General features: G+C 41.9%; 1 protein-coding gene across 3 annotated transcripts in view; it reads right to left on the bottom strand.

The window, feature by feature from the left end:
- The window catches only part of cdh4 (cadherin 4, type 1, R-cadherin (retinal)), a 176809-nt gene extending 158027 nt beyond the window's left edge, over positions 1-18782 (bottom strand). The window contains exons 1-2 of one of the 3 annotated variants that reach the window (XM_067505522.1): positions 18554-18782; positions 17068-17179 (exon numbers count right to left, since the gene is read on the bottom strand). In XM_067505522.1, the coding sequence (XP_067361623.1) occupies positions 17068-17179; positions 18554-18607 (166 nt within the window). In that variant the 5' untranslated portion in view covers positions 18608-18782. Of the gene's footprint in view, positions 1-17067; positions 17181-18553 lie in introns of those variants that run through there. The other 2 variants (XM_067505523.1, XM_067505524.1) reach the window with 2 other exon arrangements.
- Positions 18783-19439: the final 657 nt, after the last annotated feature.

The raw sequence follows: 19439 nt of genomic DNA, 5'->3' as shown, positions 1-19439 counted from the left end.
ATGAAAACTGTTCTGCATCGCCATTAAGAAAGAGAAAGACAAACACACAGCTGGTTTTGCTGCTGTTCAGGAAGGAAATCATATACATCAGTTACCAGTCTGCAATGGCGCTTGTAAACACTGACTGATGCTATCTATATAAACCATATTCAAATATGTATAGTCTAAAAATGGATCGTTTCACATTTTTAGTGTCTTCTATTGTTTCGAGCTGTCATTTGATCCTGTGCGTATGTGCTTACATAGCTGGGGAAAGGCAAAATAGCAAAGCACAGACTACTAGAAGCAATGTAGCCCATTACTGCTAACAATGGAAAATATTGAAGCCTGCATTTACAGTGTTACATAAAATGTAATTATGCATGGTATTTCAGAAATGTGTTGTTCTGCATAAAATGTCAATGGATCTGAATGCTCAGAGAACAAGCACATTACGGAGAATCTAAGTGTACAACAGAAAGACCGCAACTTGTCAAAAGTTTCCAAATTCAGACAGTTGATATTTCGGTTGCTGGCTCAGATGCTCCAGTGCTCCGCTGAAGCTGAGCAGGCTCCAGTTGATAATCATCTGCTTTGTGGCAGGAAGCAAGGGGAGATGGAGCAGATGGCACTAGTTTTATTTTGCCTCGGATGCTTTCGCTGAATAAGGAACGCTCTACTGAATGCCAAGCTCTGTGGGAGAGAAGAAGCAAATTGAAGCCCTCCTGCCCCTGCCTCGTCAGGGAAGAAACTATTGTTGTGTGCGTGGTCCAATTCCAGAGTGACAGGCGAGTTCTGCTCATTCATTAATGTGCCGGGCTCAGGGATGGACAAGCCACGTGGGAATTTCATTACCTTACTCACTCATCCTTCCTGTTTCCTTCTCTTTCTCACCCCCGCCTCCACACTAACCAACTCTCTCACTGACATGCCCACATTGATGAGAAGTGATTCTGTTGTTCTAGCAAATAACCAGGAAAAATAGTACAACTCTGATTCAATTAAGGAGTAATGATTTAGTGTTTCAGTTACTGATGGCTTTCACCCTGAAAAGAATTGGAATTTCATTCCCAGCAGCACCCTGATTCAACCCTTCCTGGCCAAACACTGGCCACTATTAGACCTTGTGTATACCAGCAATAATCACTACAATTGGATCATGTACAATCTAAACCTTTTTTTCATACATGAAACAAAGTTCAGATGAAGTTTTACATTTGTTGGAGGTAAAGTAAACTACTGTTAAGGGCATGTGATGACGCATGGGGCAAAAGGTCAATGAGCTTTCCTGAATGACAGAAAACAGAGCTAAGTGAGACACCAGATAGAAAAGAAGGGAAAGAATGAGAAATGAGGAGAGAGAGAGAGTGAGACGAAGATTTATTCCTGATAATAAGTGTTCACTGATGATGTTTTCTTTTAGCTGTGTCTTCCTCCCTGTCCTTAGCACTTATTCCATCTCATTGCCCTCTAATGTGTCACATGAGACATAGGCCTCTTGTACTGTATATACATCAATAAAGTTCTCATAGGATGCTTTGTCATTGCAGCCTAACACGTCAATGTGATGTGTGGAATGAGCAGACCGTTTTACTCAAGCCGCCTTCTGAGATCTCACTGTTATCATCTGTTATCGGTGGATCCTTCTGTGTAAATGGAAGCAGACTGCAGTGCAGTTTGGATCCCATTTCACACATGCAACAATCCAAGCTCCTCTTTTGTTTTAACACTGAAAGACCTTGATCAATCAATGTCACCTGATGTAGACAGAAAGCCATGCAGAGAAATGTGTAAAGTTAATAATGTAATTTGTAGCTGTATGGGATACGTTTTAAATTGTCTTGATTTATACAAATGTAGTGAGGCCATCTGAGTAGCAGGCTGCCACCCCCTGCTCATGTGCCATCTTTCTGTGCTGGACATGGACACTGGCACTGGCCAGCATAAATGATTGAGTTGGATGTCAGACGTGGAACTCATGCCAAAGGGCCACAGCATCTATGCTAATGGGCTGAAGGAGCCTAATCTAAATAAGTGTGAATAAAAGGGCTTTTAGTGTGAGTCCTTGCATCTAAAGAAAAAGAAACATGCTGGAAATGGCTTCATCCTAATCAAACACAAGATAAGACAAACTAGAAAATGAACATTTTAACCATTTAACATTTACCTTGATGTTAGCTATTGCTCGTTTATCGTGCGTAAGGTGTTTCACACGCATCCCGTTTGTGCACCGTTTGTGTGTTTTGTAAGTCCTTAGTCTCCCAAAGACCAGCTGACATCAATCACTAGGCCGAGCATGATGGAGAGGCCTGTCAGAGCTCACGGTTGTGGCCTTGATTCAGTAAAACAAATAAAATAGGCAAAGGCTTTGCAGAAAGGTTCAACACAAGCTTGACAAGAGACCACACCAAAGAGCATTCAGAGAGAAGGGTGAATAATGAGGAGGGGAATAAATGTCAAAGAGCAGTGGAGGAAGAAAAATTATGATCCAGAAGAGACGAAGAAAGAGGAACGTATACAGAGAAGATAGTGAGATAGACTGGGGCAGAGGCAGACACAGTCCTGCTGTCTTCCCACTTTAGTTCAGCTCAGCTCTTCACCCAGTTTCCACTCGACAGCATGTCATCAGCACAGCCTCCTCTGTTTAGACCCTGCTGTGGATGGTGCAGTGCACGCCCATGTGATGAAAGGGAGGAGCCCTGGGAGATACTTAATGCAACTTCCCTCACACATCCTTTATATTCTATTATGTCAGAGCGTATCGGCATCATGCCAGCCTGACTAATACCGATTCTCTGTGGATTATGTTGACCATGTAACCTGAGCACTGCAGCACTCAGCTCAGCTCAGCTGGATTTGATTCAGCAGCATTTACAAGACTACATATGACAACGCAGCACAGCTCTTTCCCCCCAAAATAACATAACCTGAGTAAGCCATTATACAAGCTTGTCAGCACTTAACCTTCCCCCAGCGCTTGAGACATTTAGGAGTGAGTAGTGCGGAGGTGAGGCCCCCCAGGAGACCCCTTCCGGTCTCGAGCCCCTGTGTTCAGTGCCGTCAGATACAGCACCAAGTTCACACATCAAACTACTTCGTGTGGTTCCAGTCTACTTCACACTGTACGTGTAGAAGAGATGATGGCTCGCATGCTGTTGGCCTGACTGGTCAGAGGAAGGGAGAGGTCAGAGGTCTGCTCTACACCCGCTGTGTGAAGCTGAACAATCATGTGAAACTTATTCTCTCCCCTCAACACAGTGCATGAGCAGAGGACAGTCTGAGAATTTATTCTTCTACTGACAATTATTGTTGTATTGTGGAACAGACCTTTTGAAAACTTTTCATTATTGACGCTACTGATATGCTTCGTTTATGTACAAAGCCTTCAAATTATAGTTTATTATTTTTTTGTTCCTTTAAATTTCCCATCCACAGTATAACATCGACTCAACCTTTAGCTTATTTTAACTTCATTTTTATGTAGTTAAAATACATATTTGTAGTTTAATGAGGAAAGTTTCTTTGTGATTAAATCAATGTGTCCGTGTGTCATAATAAAACAAAAATATATTACTGTGGTTAGCTCGTTAGAATGCAGATGGGTAGATATACTATCATGTTACAAACCAAAAAAAAAAAAAAAATCTCATTATAACCAGAAAATTCTCTCATTATATTGAGAAAAGGAGCAGAATTTTTTGTCATGGTGGCAGCCATGTGTTTTTGTACGGCTGCAGCTGTACACAAGTTTGCTTTTTCTTTTGTGTGGGAGGGGATCTTTGACTTTTTGCTCCCTTGGAAACTTGGTTTCTGGGTTCCCATCCAAAAGAAAGCAATTTGTGCTTGACTTTTGTCTTCTTCTTCCCAGCATTTTGCATATCTTTTTACAGCGCATTTGACTTCTGATCTTGCATTCAGAATATGACTTCCAGATCAAGAATTTGACAGGTGAAAGACTGTTCGATTCCAAAGACTATTATCGTTGCTGTAAGCTTATTTCTCCTGCATGCATTTGCATCTCAATTTAACTCCTGTACTATACGGCATGTGAATAAACATTTTCAAATCAAATTCTGTCAGGCTAAAGATTTTGGCAAAGCCACAAGGTTGATGTGTTTATTCACTTACATACATACTACATTACAGTACATAATCAGTTTCAATAGCACTTCTATACTTAAACTGACAATAGTTCCTCAATACTTGTAAATCTTGGTAGAAGACAAGGTGCCTGTGCCTGGCACAGAGAATCACCATGGTTCCTGCACATTTATTTGCCTTAAAGGGTCCATTCATTAACTGATTCAGGCCTGACACAAAACACTACATTTTTAGTTATCAGGCACACGCTGCACCCTTGGTAGTAATATCAGGAGGATCCCGCTGCAGTCTAACTGCCCTCCTGCTGGATCCTCCATAGCACAGGGTTGATGTCTCCAACCACACACATGCACACGTGTTGTTCATCACACTGGATGGCATGGACATGTAGCTTGAGCCACATTTCATATGCTATTTACACATGACTCAGACACTCTGCGCTTCAGTTATACGCAGACAGTTTTTTATGTCTGATGTGCACTGTACCATTAATGATCCAAGGCAAGGTTTTATAAATACATAATTCTGTTTAACATGACATAGGTGAGATAGATTTTTCCATTTTATTTTCATAATAAAACCAAGGTTGTTGGGCTTATGTGATTCAGATTGATATTTAATCATGCCTTTTAAGATGGCACAGTATCTGCTGCTATGCAATTAGAGTACACGTCCAACTGTACTAACAGACTGCGACAGACACACCGACAGTGGGAGCATGTAGTCACCCCACCGCGAAAAGCTCCACGTGAATGGATGGAGGTTTGGCTTATCTGCAGTGCGTCGGAGTCTCACTAGGCTGGCAGGGTTCCAGTCCTCTGCTCGCTTATTCATCTCTTTTTCCAACAGCCAACATAGTCTGACACACACACAGAGAGAGAGATACATTCTGGCACACATTCACCAATCGGAACAATACCACTCGATTCACACAACGGCATCAATCTAAAACAAACCAACATTTGGAGGCGCCATATGATGGCCATGGAGAAAATGATGCTAACTGATATTTCAATATCAATCTCTTCATGAAGATAAGTGCAGTGCAATGTGCAATCAAAGTCCATTAGCATTACAGTACTGCAAAGTCCACAGGGGTGATTCCCAAAGGTGAACAGAGAATAGACTAAACTCGACATCCTAAAGAAAATATTCAGCCCTGAGTGTAAATTATGCATACAAATGTGCCACAGGTTCGAAAAAATTGCTATGTAGATTTGCCAGTTAGGTGGTTCAGGGTGCAGAGGAAGTAAATAAATAATCCTCTTTAATAATTCATTTAAATTCATGTTGCTTTGCCTCCAGCCTTGAGAGTATTTAGAATGCAGCCTGCAAGGGCCCTGCTTCTGACTTGTGGTGGTGTGTTGTAAGATTATTGAAAGTGGGAGGAAACTCGAGCATGCAGGCACAGGGCGCTCCATATATGTTGTTTCCATGTATCATATGTTCTGTAAAAAAAAAAGGGAAAAGGATATCCACTGTCCACATCTGATCCCTTTCCTTCATTTCTTTCTGGAACGACAGATACAATCTCCAAAGTGTGAAGAGAAGTTCACACAGAGCTTCAGGCTGGTGAATACAATGAAGCTGAGAGAGAGATGGCAATGCAGGCACAGGAAGGACTGCAAATTAGATCCAAAAGTCTTCAGAGGGGAAGAAAGGGTGAAACTCAAAACAGAAAGGAGACAGGAAAGCACAGAGAGTGAGAAGAGAATGACAGTAAAAGTGGAAAAAAAAATAATAAAAAAATAAAAAAAAGGAGGAGAGGGCCGGACCCTTAAGGCAACTGTTTCATGTGTGACCCATTCTTGATGATGTCTTTGCTTGATAGAATTACACCAGCAAATAAAATGATCTTGTGTCCCTCTTTGTGCATGTGTGTTTCTGTGTGCAGGCGCATGTGTGTTTTTATTTGCACGCGCATGTGTGGGTTTTGTGGCAGATTCCATGTGGTCCCTCTTAATTGTATCCTTTTTTTTTTGGATGCTGTTCTAACAGTTAAAATGTGACAAGTGGATATGTCTCCTGCATATTAAACATGGAAACTGGATGTGTGTGTGTGTGTGTGTGTGTGTGTGTGTGTGTGTGTGTGTAATGATTATGAGAATATTGTACAACAGCATTAGAATTACTAAAACCAAGCTGCCCACTTCAAACTGCGTTAATAACAACACAACTGATTAAAATACTGAAGCAGTTGCTACATTAATGAAAGTGGCGAAACATTTCAGCCTTATACCGTTTCTTGTAATTACTTTTGTGGTAAAATGGCAAAGTACACTTTACTGGTGTGACAAAGATGAAGATGAATGTGAAAAATACAGTGCAAAGTCTGTTCAATAAATTATGAAGGTGGTTTCACAATTGGCTTCATCAGACACACAAAACTGCAAAGACACCCAAAGACACCAAAAGTGGCATTCAACAGGTGGAGCACTGAGTGCAGATGTCGGTTTTAACCATGTTGCAACAAAATGTCCCAAAGTTAACAAAACAAAACCAGGCAACAAATCTCACTATGCAGGAAAGTTCATGTCAAGGCCAAGTTGGTGTTAGAGCTAACAGGCCTGCTACAAAGCTATCTGGAGTAACCATGAGCTCAGAGGATAGCAGCTGACAGATGTACGTTTCTCTAGTAGAGACATCCTCGACGTCCCTATATTACTAGACTGCCACGGAAATGATCTCCGAACTCCCCGAACATCTGAAGGTCAGTGCATTTGCAAATGTACAATAAGTCCATTGTTTACTGTTCTGTGTAAATTGTTATGCAGCTTGCTGTGTTGATCACTCATACGACTGCACTGATATTCAAGCCTACTTCCAACTCCTCCTCACATTTGATCAAATCCGCTGCAGGGCCTGAAAGTGGAAGAAGGTCTTGTATTGTTGCCAACATCCACCCTGGCGCTATAATAATGAGCTTTGCAGGCCCTGAACCTGACCCAAGCATGAAAAGCTATTTAAAAATAACAAGCAAGACCATCGCTGTGGTCAAAGTATCGCATGGTATTTCAATAGTTTAATATAATCTTGGAAAAGTATAACACAAATGCAAATCAAGCTGTGAATCACCACATGATATCAGGAAACCCGCCAGATATCTACAGATGATGGATGTTTATTCACGACAGGTGAGTTATGTGCTGTAGGCCTCTGGACCTGCTGGGCATGGGCACATTAGACATGACTATAGCATGTTCAGTCAGCAACTTGTGGGCTGCAAATCAAAAGGCTACAAGCTTAACCACAGATGTTGGCTATTGTATGCAAATTTCATCAGCACAACAATCTCTCGGCTTGTAACAAAAAAAATAAAAAATAAAATAAAAAAAAATCAGGCCCAAAAATAAATGAGTGCCAAACCACAGAACTAGAGTACATCTTTCATTTATCTGTGGCAGCTCTGATGTGTCATAATTTGGATTAGCCTTGATGTTATATTGGTTTTCACTGCTATAAATCTGATGCCACTTTTAAATAGGTGCCTGGATAGAGCAGCCATCTTTCACTTTGCCACAGCCCTGTGGTGGCTGTAGTCATGACACAGTAATATGGCAGCATCCGTTTTTCTTTTACCCAGGCTAAACTGCTGTTTATGGCAATAAGAAGCCTTCTATTCCCAGAGGCTACAGTTAGTCAGACTGCCTCTTATTGTCTTACTTCTGGGTTGTGGTGCAACACTGTCACCAACACCCTTCCTCCTCTATGCCTCTCCTCTCTCTTGGTTCTCAGAGCTATTATTTTTATCTGAAAACCTATACAAGGCTACAGAGAAAAAGAAGACAAGAGAAAGAGAACGAGGGGGGAGGAGAGGCACAGAGAGAGAGAGAGTGTGGGAGAAGAAAACTGTGATTCTTCTGAAGCTGTGATCGATGCTACCAGTGTGTGTCTGCATTGCACGTTGGCAGCAAAGAGGACGGGTCTACAGATTTGCTCCCGCATTTCAGAAAAGCGGATTCTAAACCACAGATTTTGCTCTGTACATGTACAAATTACCAGTCTTTTGCTAAATAAAGACTAAAAGATCAAATGTTAACCTTAAGCATGTTTAAAAAAAAAAAAAATCTTCGTGTTGTGCAGATACATTAAAGACACTTTTGCGTGCGACAGGGACATTTTCTGTCTGTTCATGTCTGTTGATAGCCGATGGCTATAATCTTCTCACGGGGAGTGTGTGCGCGTCTCAATCCACTTAACACACAAAACATGTCAAGAAGTGAGTAAGCAATAAAAATAAAAAAGGCACAAACTAGAAGGTTTAGAAATTTAGAAATCTATTTTTCCTGACAGTTTAAGCGCATTCCTGTTCTTCAGCAGAGGATGAAAACATACAGGTCTGCAGGTGCATTATTAAAATGTAGAAGGAACCCATCTGGAGGTCAAAGCTAATAGTTTAATGACACATTTAACATTTGTGCAGATACCTACAGGGGCCTCTGGTGCAATGAATTAACCTCTACAGCAAGTGTTAACGTGTGCGTCAGTGTGCGTGTGTGACCTGCTCTTGTCTGAGTGCAGGTCTAAATATAAGTCAGACAAGTAAAGCGTGCTTTGTTTGGTGTCTTTTCATAAGGGAGGTGAAGATACCATGATGAGCTCCCTCCAGGTTGAAAAGAGAGAGAAACAGACATGCAGCGACAGACGTGTTCATGAAAACAAAGCGAAGCAGGCAATAAAAACATAACAAAATTCAATTCTTTACTGACATTCGAGCCGCTGATGAAAACAGGAAACAGAATGGATTAAGCTGCAATACAAGTCTACAGTGGAATATCTTGTGTTTATTCTGGTCAGCAAAGCATATTTGCAGATTTGTCGGCCTCCCACAGACAAATCTGCATCACAACAGGACGGAGCATGCTTCTGTGTTGTGATTTCCAAATCAGCCACCTGAATCCTGGCCAGAATGAGCTCTTTCAAACTGTGTGTGCGCAGAAAGTACAATCGAATTTACACCACTGTAGCAACAATGGTGGTTTTTGACAAAGCAAGCAAGTCGTTGCTGAAGAGGTAAAAGGTACCAGGAATTCAGCTGAATCACCAGAAACCTAGTCTATACCATGACTAAAAAATTTAAATAGACGGTCTCCTCTAAATGTTAATCGGAAAGTTTCAAGGATGAAAACAAATGCAGGTGCCAACAGAGACAACTTAATGGTTGAGGTAATGGTCCTGAATGTTTATGAAAAAAAAAAAAATAATGAAAAAAAATGATGATTAGATGATATGTGCATCACAAGGAATAGATCCCAGTAGCGGGTATCCACAGTTGCAGTACAAGCCTGGAAAGCATCTGCTTTTTAGACCAGAATAGACAGCAAATTGATACAATCAAATCCAAAACAGCATCACCACCATTGGAGATGTAATTTCCCTACTTTGTTTCCACATGATGGAGTCAGGATTTGTGTTTCCATTTCCTTTTACGATGCTATGTTTTCCCAACTGTTTCTTTTATCTGCCTCAGAACCTGTTAAAAACGGGAGAGATGCTATATATCTTTCAACTCCAAGGCTAATCTGCAGCACACACACAGTTATTGTTTTGCTGTGTACGTCACTGTAGTTGCACTCATTCATTTGCTATTTTAAGCTGCGAATAGCAGCAACTGTGGAACAATCCCCAAATTAACTCCGTTAACAACTTGGCATACGAAAAGCTACGTGAATCTAGGGTGGATCCTAATGTACAGAGTCACACTCCAGTGCACAAGCTAATGCACTTTAATGTACAACAGTTGAGTAGCATGACCCTCATTATTTATTTATATATATTTTAATACAGCCAGATTGTAATCATGGAGCTGACTTTCAACACACACATACATAGTACATAACAGTCGGTGGCAAATTGAATTTTTCAGTTAAATCTCACTGAAAATATTCAAGTATGAGGCCTTTCATCTCAGCTGTTAAGGTAAAATCACTGCCTCGGTTTTACTAATAAAAGTGGTTAATTAATATAGGAATACACAAAGCCTTCCTTTCAGTTTGATTGACATGTTAACATCTTTACAGCTACATACAGGTATGCCTCTCTCTCTCTCTCAGTGTGCTGTATATCTATCTCTGCCTTATCCCTCTGCTTTGCTTACTAATGAGCCATGAGATTGACAGCTGGATTACTGGGCTGGTTTGTAATCCTTTAATTTCTCCATTTAAGATAATCACCCTCTGGATGGAGTGCTGCCTACAAAACGCATACGCACAGAAACACACATTGCACAAAATATCCCGTGTTGCTTTTTAAATAAATAACTGTGTTTATGAATTAAACAAAAAATGAACCAGAGAATATGGTTAAAACAAGAGCATGCAGGCACCCTGATCAAACATAGATTCCAGGCTGTATTAATCCAAAGGACAAAGTAGAGCACAAGCCCCTCTCCAGCAAGGGACCTTTTTGATATTAGAGTTTGTAGAACAAAGGCAGCCTGACAGTGCAGCCTTTTAATTAAGGCGACAGAATAGCAAAAGCCCCGTGGCTTCAGAAAATAGCTGTACACTACAATACAGAGTGGCCCTCTGGAGATGCATTTAGCAGCAGCTTAGATAGATCTATGTGTTGAGCCAAGCCAAACTTAAATCATTTTGATGGGGCCATGTTTTTCATCTCCTCCAGTGCTGCCGACGGAGGATATGCGTGTCGGAGAACATGTGAGGTCAAGTGGCAGCACAAGGTCAAACCTCTTGGCCATATTTCATCAATAAAGTGAGAAGCTATATGTCATGTGGTGCACCTGACTCGCGAACGAATGGGGGTGGGGAGAAAAACAGGGAGATACGGCTGAGCGAGAGGGCAGCTAAGGCATAGTAGGTGGAGATTCTAATAGCTCATCAGTCGGTAAACACAGAAAAATATTCCTATTTGTGGACGTACGGGAAAAACTAAGTCTGGTGTAGTCACACCGTTACCCTGCTAAAATAAACATCAGTCTGACATGCTGACGGCTGTGAAAATGTCACAGTGTGCTTTACAAGTGCACAGGAAACTGGTTTGAAAGGATGATGCTCAGAAATGGCTTCAAATGTGTGATCTAGTTGTTCTACCTTCATCTTCTCCTGCTCTTAGTCTCCAAATCACCTCCTTGTCCCACCTCTTTGGTGTGCACGAGGAGGACTGAATGGAAGTGAGAACCATGAGAATACTCTCCTCTGACTATGATCCACTCCAGAGTAATGCCCCGAATTGGAACATCAAGTAAGACTGGGATTGATAGAGATTAAAGAAACTAGATGGTAAAAACCAGTGTTACTGCAAATGGATAGCAGACACATATTTGTAGAGTATGTGAATGTGTGCTTTTTATTTCCCAGTGTGTTTTATTTCTTGGAAGAAGAAGAAAGCCTGACATGACGTAAAGCCAATCATAGCTTTGAAAAGCCCCAATTTCAGAATGATGATAACAGAAATGGAAAATTGGTTCAAACTGAGTTTTTCCACATTATTTCAGACTGGCGTAGTTGGCAATAAACTCTCTTTTCAGCTTCTTTTGCAGAGTTCCTGTAGTTAGACCACATTCAGATTTTTCCATTTATTGATGATTATTTATCTACCAATAATGACAACGAAGGGTGGTTTGTCACGGCAATACAAATAAACAAGGCAGTGAATAATTTTACCTGAAATAACACAACTTCACTCCTGAACACCTGATTTGTATGCAGATGCACATAAAGCCTGTGAGTCTCAATAAGGGGGCAAAACCCTTAGTAATGAACTGGTAGCTGCTGGGTTACACTTGCTAAAAGGTGAAAAAGAGGTCTCCTAGTGGGAAAATGGTTCATTTCTGCTCTGCTACACACACACAAAAAAAAAAACCCAATAGAGTCATAATCAAGGCCACCGATCGTTTAAGTGCACTGTGATGCAAAGCCCTAATACTGATCGATTGTGAGAAAGTTTGATAACAAATGCAAATGCTATTCATAGATTACAAGGTCATGAGAGTTGCATTGTTCTACAAAAAAAACGGCTTTCTGCTAATTTCCTTTGTACAGTATGTAAATACAGGAGAATTGGACTTATTTTGCAGACAGTTTGTAAGACATTAGAGGAAAAAAAACACCACTCTTCCATGCCTTTTTTTGCCCTTGTCTCGGCTCCTGAAATGTAGTAGTAACTCTCAAGTTCCTTGTCCAACAGTAATTTTTCTTATCCGTTAATCCCTTGCCAAGGACTCTCTTTTTTGGCTAACACCATCAGAAGTGCCTAGTTTCTCCTTTTTTTCTTATAATCACTCCATGATTTAACCCACACCCTCCAGCTCTGGCAGATGAAATCCGAGATTTGATAATATCATGCTTAGCTCATTTTGAAGGTCAGAATTTAGGGCACAATTAGCTCACCTCTATCCCGTCAGGAAATGTAGATCTGCTGCATAAATTCACCCAGCAGAATACGAACACGCACAGCATGCACTTTTAAAATTCAGCAGCAGACTCCAGCGCTTGGGTTCGCTCTGACAGCTTCTCACCATCTAAAAGGCAAGGAGGTGAATCACGCCTGTCTTTCGATGGGAATGCAATGAAACCATCTGTGTTGCGATGAAACTCCATAAGAGTGCATGCCATGACCCAGCAACCTACAGTCAGAGAAAAGCCAGTCCACAGTGAGAGGAGTTCAGTGGAGATCAAGGCACTAATAAAATAAGAACTAATACAATTCACAAGGAAGCCCTGACAAGAAGCAATAATATTTCTGCCACAGCCGGTTTCACATCTATCAAAACCTGTTTTTTTTACTTACTACTGTACGTGTACCTCCACCGAGTAAATGACTACAAAGCAGGGTGAAAAGCATTACGCTGTGGCATGTACTAAATCTTGGGTGGCTTGCTTGTTGGATTTGGCTCAGCATGTATGTCATGTTGTAGTAAGTTTGAGGGATACAGGAGCATAGCTTGGTTTGGTAAGAAGGCGAGCGAGATAAAGAGAAATGATATGGCTCATCTTATGTACCTGTATTCTATCAGCTCGCCACAGACTGCGGGTCCTGGCTGGAGAGATGAAAGATTCTCTGGAGGACAAGAGAGACATTCGTGAGGAAGGAGGAAAATGGCGTCCTGCTTATCAAATGCCTGGAAATGTAATCCCACCCTCCCCTCAGTTCTCGGGTCTGGACATACTTATGAAAGCTCTGTCAGTTTGGATAGTAGGTTAGGAGTCAGAAGTTCTCCACAGCAGAGAACGCAGAGCTGGCTGTTTCTAAGCAGATATGGCTCCTCGCCAGACTTTCCTGCTGTAGTCTAATTGGGGTCATGTTACAAGTCATTTTGGATGTGCAACTTTTAGAGACGAATTTAAACAATAGGAAATCCATGCCCAAAGCATATAGCTGATGAAGGCATGATCCTCTTTGAGTTAATCTTTCAGATGAAAATACAGTGCCTGTGTGTTTTTCCCTGCATGCACTGCAGCAGTTATAAAATAACTGAAATAGATCCCATTTTAAAATAAAAGCCCTGGGATGAAGGAAGCAGGAAGAGTCGCTCAATTGTGGATTATTTTTTCACACAGCAAGTTCATCTCCTCAGAGTCAAGAGACAATGCAGGGGATGGAAAAGAAAACAAAGCCGTTCTCTCTCAAAGACCAGTGTGGAATCAAGGTGGTGAAAACACCGGCATTATGAACGCATATGCTACACTTCGTTAAGGAGCGAGGTGCCGTCTGCCAGAAAACATTAAGTTGTTATCATTGTTTTTAAATCTAATTTGGCCACAAAAAGTGGCCCTCTGCTGCATTTCTAAAAGCCTCCATTGAAAAACCGAAATTGATTTTTTTCCAAAAACAAGGTTTCTCCCATCTTGTAAATCCATCAATGTCATTTTCCTTCTCACAGAATTTGGTGACATACACGAAATATGCAGTCAGACAGGCGTCTAAAATCACACAGAGCTGTGTTGTTCACCGTCTTTCAGGACCGACGAGGGGCAAAGGGTGAAACTCATCACTGACGTCTTTTCAAATATGCATTGACAGACTTAAAGAGACACTATCCCGACTGAACTGTTTTTCAAATCAATTTCTTTTGTGCTGCAGCCACATCCTCTTGTCTGTGTTCCAAGGTGTCTGTTTACTCAGCGATGTGCAATCACTGGAATATTTCTTTTCATAGCTTATGTGGTCATAGCAGGAAACTGCACGGACCACGACTCAAGGCCCAACTGCCTGTATGCCACAACCTCCCCCTCCAATCCTGACCCAGCTCTCGTACAAACATCTCCATGGGAGCATGGGATGATTTATTCAGCACAACTTAGCAGCAGCGCTGAGATTTGTGAGTTGGTTAAACAAAGGTCTTTTATGGTCAAACGCAAAGCCCTAACAGCCTTTTCAACGTGTAAAGCAAGCAAAAAAAATAAAAAAAAAAATCACCAAAAGGGGGTACTGAAAAAAGAACTGCGATTCAAAAATGACCTTTAAAATCTCAACCGGACACTTCACTTTACCTACAGCAGAAAATACAGTAAAGAAGCAAAGTTAGAGATTTATACCATTGTTTTTTAGTCAATATTGAACGTAACAAAGTGGCCTCTGATCACCAGTAGAGACAGGTATGTGATGGTAACACAGTCAAACATATAAGTACCACAATGTGCCTTGTGAAATGGAAAGTGTGATGTGGCAGTGGGTATGTACACAGTGATGCAAAACTCCAACACACAGCATGAAAATTAGGAGCATACTATTATTCTACCGAGGAAAATATTTTAACACATTCAGCAAACTCAGATTGGCGAGTTGATATTAAAGATGTTATGTACTCCTAAACTACCCACTCGGCTACCAAACTACAAAAGACAAGAAAAACAACTCCCCCTTCTCCATCAGCACGAAAAGAGCTGCAGTCCACACATTGTTCAGTCACTGGAAACAGGAGCCTGGTTCACACTGCACCTGCTGGGCCATGGCTCTTTGGGCCTTCCTCCATCGCTCACTGTCCATCTCTCCTGGGAGACAACAACCACAGCCCATTGTGGTCCAGCAGCTCCCCACCTAGCTCTGGAGCATCCTAGACCCTTCCTCATCCCATCCCCGAGCCATTCATTTTCTTGGAAAGTGACGGTTTTAGGTTATACATATTGTAGCAATAATATTAAAAGGCTTCCTTCCACTTTGTTTCCCACTATAGAAAAAACAGGGCTTCAATACGGCCAGCCGCTGCACATTAATCATTACATGAGGACTTAAGCTCTGCAGCCTATATCCCTATGAATGGTCAGCTGGGAGAACAGTGCGGCTCTCTTGATTGATTTTCACACAGAACAAACAGATGAGCAGAAGGAAGGAAAAAGACTTGGAGCAAATATGAGATCAAAGCTGGGGCTAATATAGCACATAAGCTAAATCAAATTGATGCATTTAGGCTTTGATGTAACCTTTATGCACACCAGGACATGGCACGTGTGTGTGTGCGCCAACATCCCCCTGAGACACACGTGCACATTAACACACAAATAGAGGGGAGAGCGTACGTTATCTGTCTAGACACATCACCCTCTGTTGTTGTGTAGGTCAGTAAGGACGCCTCAGCCCATTTCCAACCAGACAGAAACCTTGAGCTTCGAGACCCTTCAGGCAAACTTGCACCCCACTGACTGGCTGCACTGTCCTTGTCAGCCTCCGAAATAACAAAATAACCTCCACAATAATTCAACAGTTTTAGCTTGAAGCTGGAAAATTATCAAACAGCTGTTACAACGAGAATGCAATTTCCTCTTGGCAAACAGCGTTTCACGTAAGAATAGACAAATATCTGGCTACAAGAGCAAAGTGTCAGGGGAGAGCTAAACTCATTGTTGAGCTGTTGCTAGCAAGTGTGAGTTACAGTGTTGAGTTATGGGAAGTGGAAGAAAATCTGTAACGACGAAAGCAATATGCCCAAATAAGCCAAATCAAGTTCCTCATTTGTTATAGCAAAAGCCTATAAAAAATGCACAAGTACACCGTCTTCATCTTAGGGGTAATTTATTCATCTTGTAGTTGTAAGCTTTAACCCTTAGGGGTATTAGGCTGTCTTTGAAAACTTTTTTTACTTTGATATTCTACATAAAAGATGTTGACTATGGAACCAGTCATGTGATTTGCCGGTGCCAGTGTGATCGTGGACTCCGAAGAGTTAAAGCTTTGGATATGTTTTCTATGTTACAGAAGCATATCAATAGTCAAAGGTTTTGTTCATCTGTCAATTATGCAAATTGGGATGCTGTGATGTGGCTGAAAGGGATTTTTTTTTACTCCATAATGGCAAACATTCACCAGCAAATAGAAAAGCACACACACACGCAAAGAGAGCATAATTTCACATGGCAGAAGATGAACCACGCAGCAGATTCAGTACACTGCCTGCACTGAAAAGAAATGGAGCGAATGAAAATAGAATTGAATTCCTCTGAAAAACAGAAAGAATAAAAGGGCTGGAAAATGTATTACAATAAACACGGGGAATAAAATAAAAGTTCGGGGCTTCCAGTTGTAAACATGCAAAATAGGGACCAGACTACCTAAACTAGTCTTCTCTGTCAGCCTGACGCTCAGTCAATCAAAAAAATAAATGTATTGTTCATTTCCTGAAATCAGTGTAATCTAGGTGTTCATTCATCAATGAAACTCTGTATCAAATGACAACTCTTCAGCAGAACACATCACACACCTGCTGTCACATAATGTTCAATCATGTCGCAAGATTTTTTTTTCCCCCCTCAACCCAAGCTCCATCACAACTGGGTCCCTCTGCTTGAATATATGAGCTCAGGTTGAGCTGCTTATGTTGCACAGCCACAGGCAGAGTCTGCTCTTAACTTCTCTGGGAATGATGGCGAGTCACGCACTGTAATATATGTCTCCACCCACCCACCCACACGCCGTCAAACACACACATACACACAATTACTCACTCAATCACAATATGAGATTGGGGACACATCTGGGCAGAGAAAATATCATCAGTCAATAAATGACTATCAGCAGCGGGAGACTTACCTTTGAGAATGCTCTGGCCGTGCAGTATGTCTCTCGAGACTATGACTGTGTAGAAGTTCTGGGAGAAACCTGGTCTACATGGAGGTTTGAGGGGCTGGCCTGCCTTACTTCCCTGAGGAATAAAACAAGACAGCCCGTTAAGGACTGGCAAATTGACTGGTGGCCACGGGGTCACAGGCTGATCTCACAGCCTTTTCAGACTGACGCCGAGCCTCACAGTCTCCTTGGCTACAGTGAGCATTGCTCCAAATTAGAGCATGTTACACTTGGACCCACATCGTATGGAAATCCAGATGTGGGGCTTCAGACACCTGCTCAGAATACTGTATGTAGTAAAACATCAGGTCTCAAGAGAGACACTGACATACTTTACAAAGAGTGGATATATTATTTTACCAATGTGATTATTATGCTGTGATCACCATGTGGTGACAATAAAGTAAAGATGACAGACATGATTATATCCACAAGTGACAATCATAATAAGCATGATGTCTGGTACAGTAGGTGTATGACCTAAACATGCAACAGCCTCCTGTGTGCAGTGTTTGTCCATGTGTGAAAAACGAAGAAAAGACAACTGTATTTAAGTACAGTTGATGTATAAGTGTAGTAGTCAGCAGGTTTTTCACTCTTCACAACACACACAGGAAGGGAGCCCATTCATTATTTTTCTTTTTCCAGAAAATCTATTCCATTTTGTTTCATAATATACACAACGTACTATTTCCCCACAAAGCAAAGCTCAGCTACTATTACACACACACCGAAGAGCCACAACATTGACACCACCTGGTGGTTTTAAGGTTGCGGTGGCCAGAGGTCAGCGTGGGAACAATTTCATGCTGGACATGACCGACTCCCAGTGCACGGCAGCTTGCGGAGTGGGCTTTGTGGACGCGCAGACCAGTCAGCGCTCATACAGATGCCTGTGCGCCACAAGATTTAAACCCAGCAGGTGGTGTTAATGTTATGGCTCATCGGCGCATGTGGTGAATTTACCGGAACAGTAGTGGATTAAATGTCGAGGCTTGCAAATTAAGTAATCTAACTTGTGCATAATCACCCATTTCTCCTTCCGCTCGCTCTCCATAAATAAGCACTAAACCAAGAAACCGAGTCGTCAAGTGAGACATTAAAAAATGACAGTGCGTAAACGTGCGTAAACGAAGTTGCTCGCAGCCTGCAGAGCGATGAGCCCCTCCACACACCTCTGTCCACTGCAATAACGCACTGCAGTTGCTAATGCAGGATGCTAATGAACAGAGTTGTCCGTGACTTTCTTAGCCACACTTTGACAAAAATATTCTCGACCGCAAACGTCGCCCCACTGAGCTCGATTACATTCCATACGAAAGTAAGCTTCTAACAGCCACTTTCGAGGGCTTCTGCAGCGCGCTGCAAAGCCAAAGTAAAGCTCTACAGCAGTGCAGCACTTCCACTGTAGTGTTAGCCGAAAAGACAAGCAGAAATTAACTCATCTTACCGAGGATGAGCCCACAAGTAAGGTACACGCCAGGATGACGCAGCCAACGTTCATCTTTGCAAAACCGCGTGTTAGGAAAAAGGGAAAAAGAGTGTTGTTTGCCAAAAAAAAAAATACACCTCAGTAATTCCCGGAGCCCTGCTTCTTCTTCTCGGGTGCTGAGTGAGAGACCGTCCCTACTTGTCTGGCGCAAAAGTGCCGCTGAGACAGAGATGCTGCGCTCAGTCCAGAGGAAGCCGGTGCCCATTGGATGACAGCGTCACTATAACCCCTCCCACCGCACGGTGGAGCGAGCATGGCAGCGTGCACCGTCTGCAGCTCCAAATGACTCCCTGTGATGATGCCCCGCAGGCTACACTTCTGGGATCTATTGGTAGAAAATGCATTTTCCAGGCTATTTAGATTCATATTTTGACTTCAGATGAAGCAAAGGCGGGTCTGGGGGTGTGAGCGACAACCAACCATCCGAGTCCTTTCATGTGTCCATCAGCTAACTGGAGTCTATTTCACACCCCAGTTCCCCTCTCTGGCCCCGATCCACGGTATAAGTAAGGCGAGAGCTACTGAGTTTTTAGCTTTTTGTTAAAGCTGCTATGATAAGACTTTGATGGTGAAGATGAGGTTCAAATGAAAGTCTAATGTCCACTTTGTCAAATCATTTCCATTATTCAGTCTCCAAATGTTTTAAAAACAATTTCACTGATTACCCTAGTGAGTGAGGGTTATAGGTTATTCTGGCTAGAATAACAGGATGCAATCCAGGATTAAATGTCTGTGTAGCTAAATTCTGATACTGGGCCATTCAAGATTAACAATTGAAAACTAAAAATGATGGGAATGTGCTGCACGAGTAGTTTCACCATATAACCTGGGGAAAGTGTGCACT

The sequence above is a fragment of the Channa argus genome, chromosome 5, assembly GCF_033026475.1.
Source record: "Channa argus isolate prfri chromosome 5, Channa argus male v1.0, whole genome shotgun sequence".
Taxonomy (NCBI): domain Eukaryota; kingdom Metazoa; phylum Chordata; class Actinopteri; order Anabantiformes; family Channidae; genus Channa; species Channa argus.
This window is presented reverse-complemented; position numbering and strand designations above follow the sequence as displayed.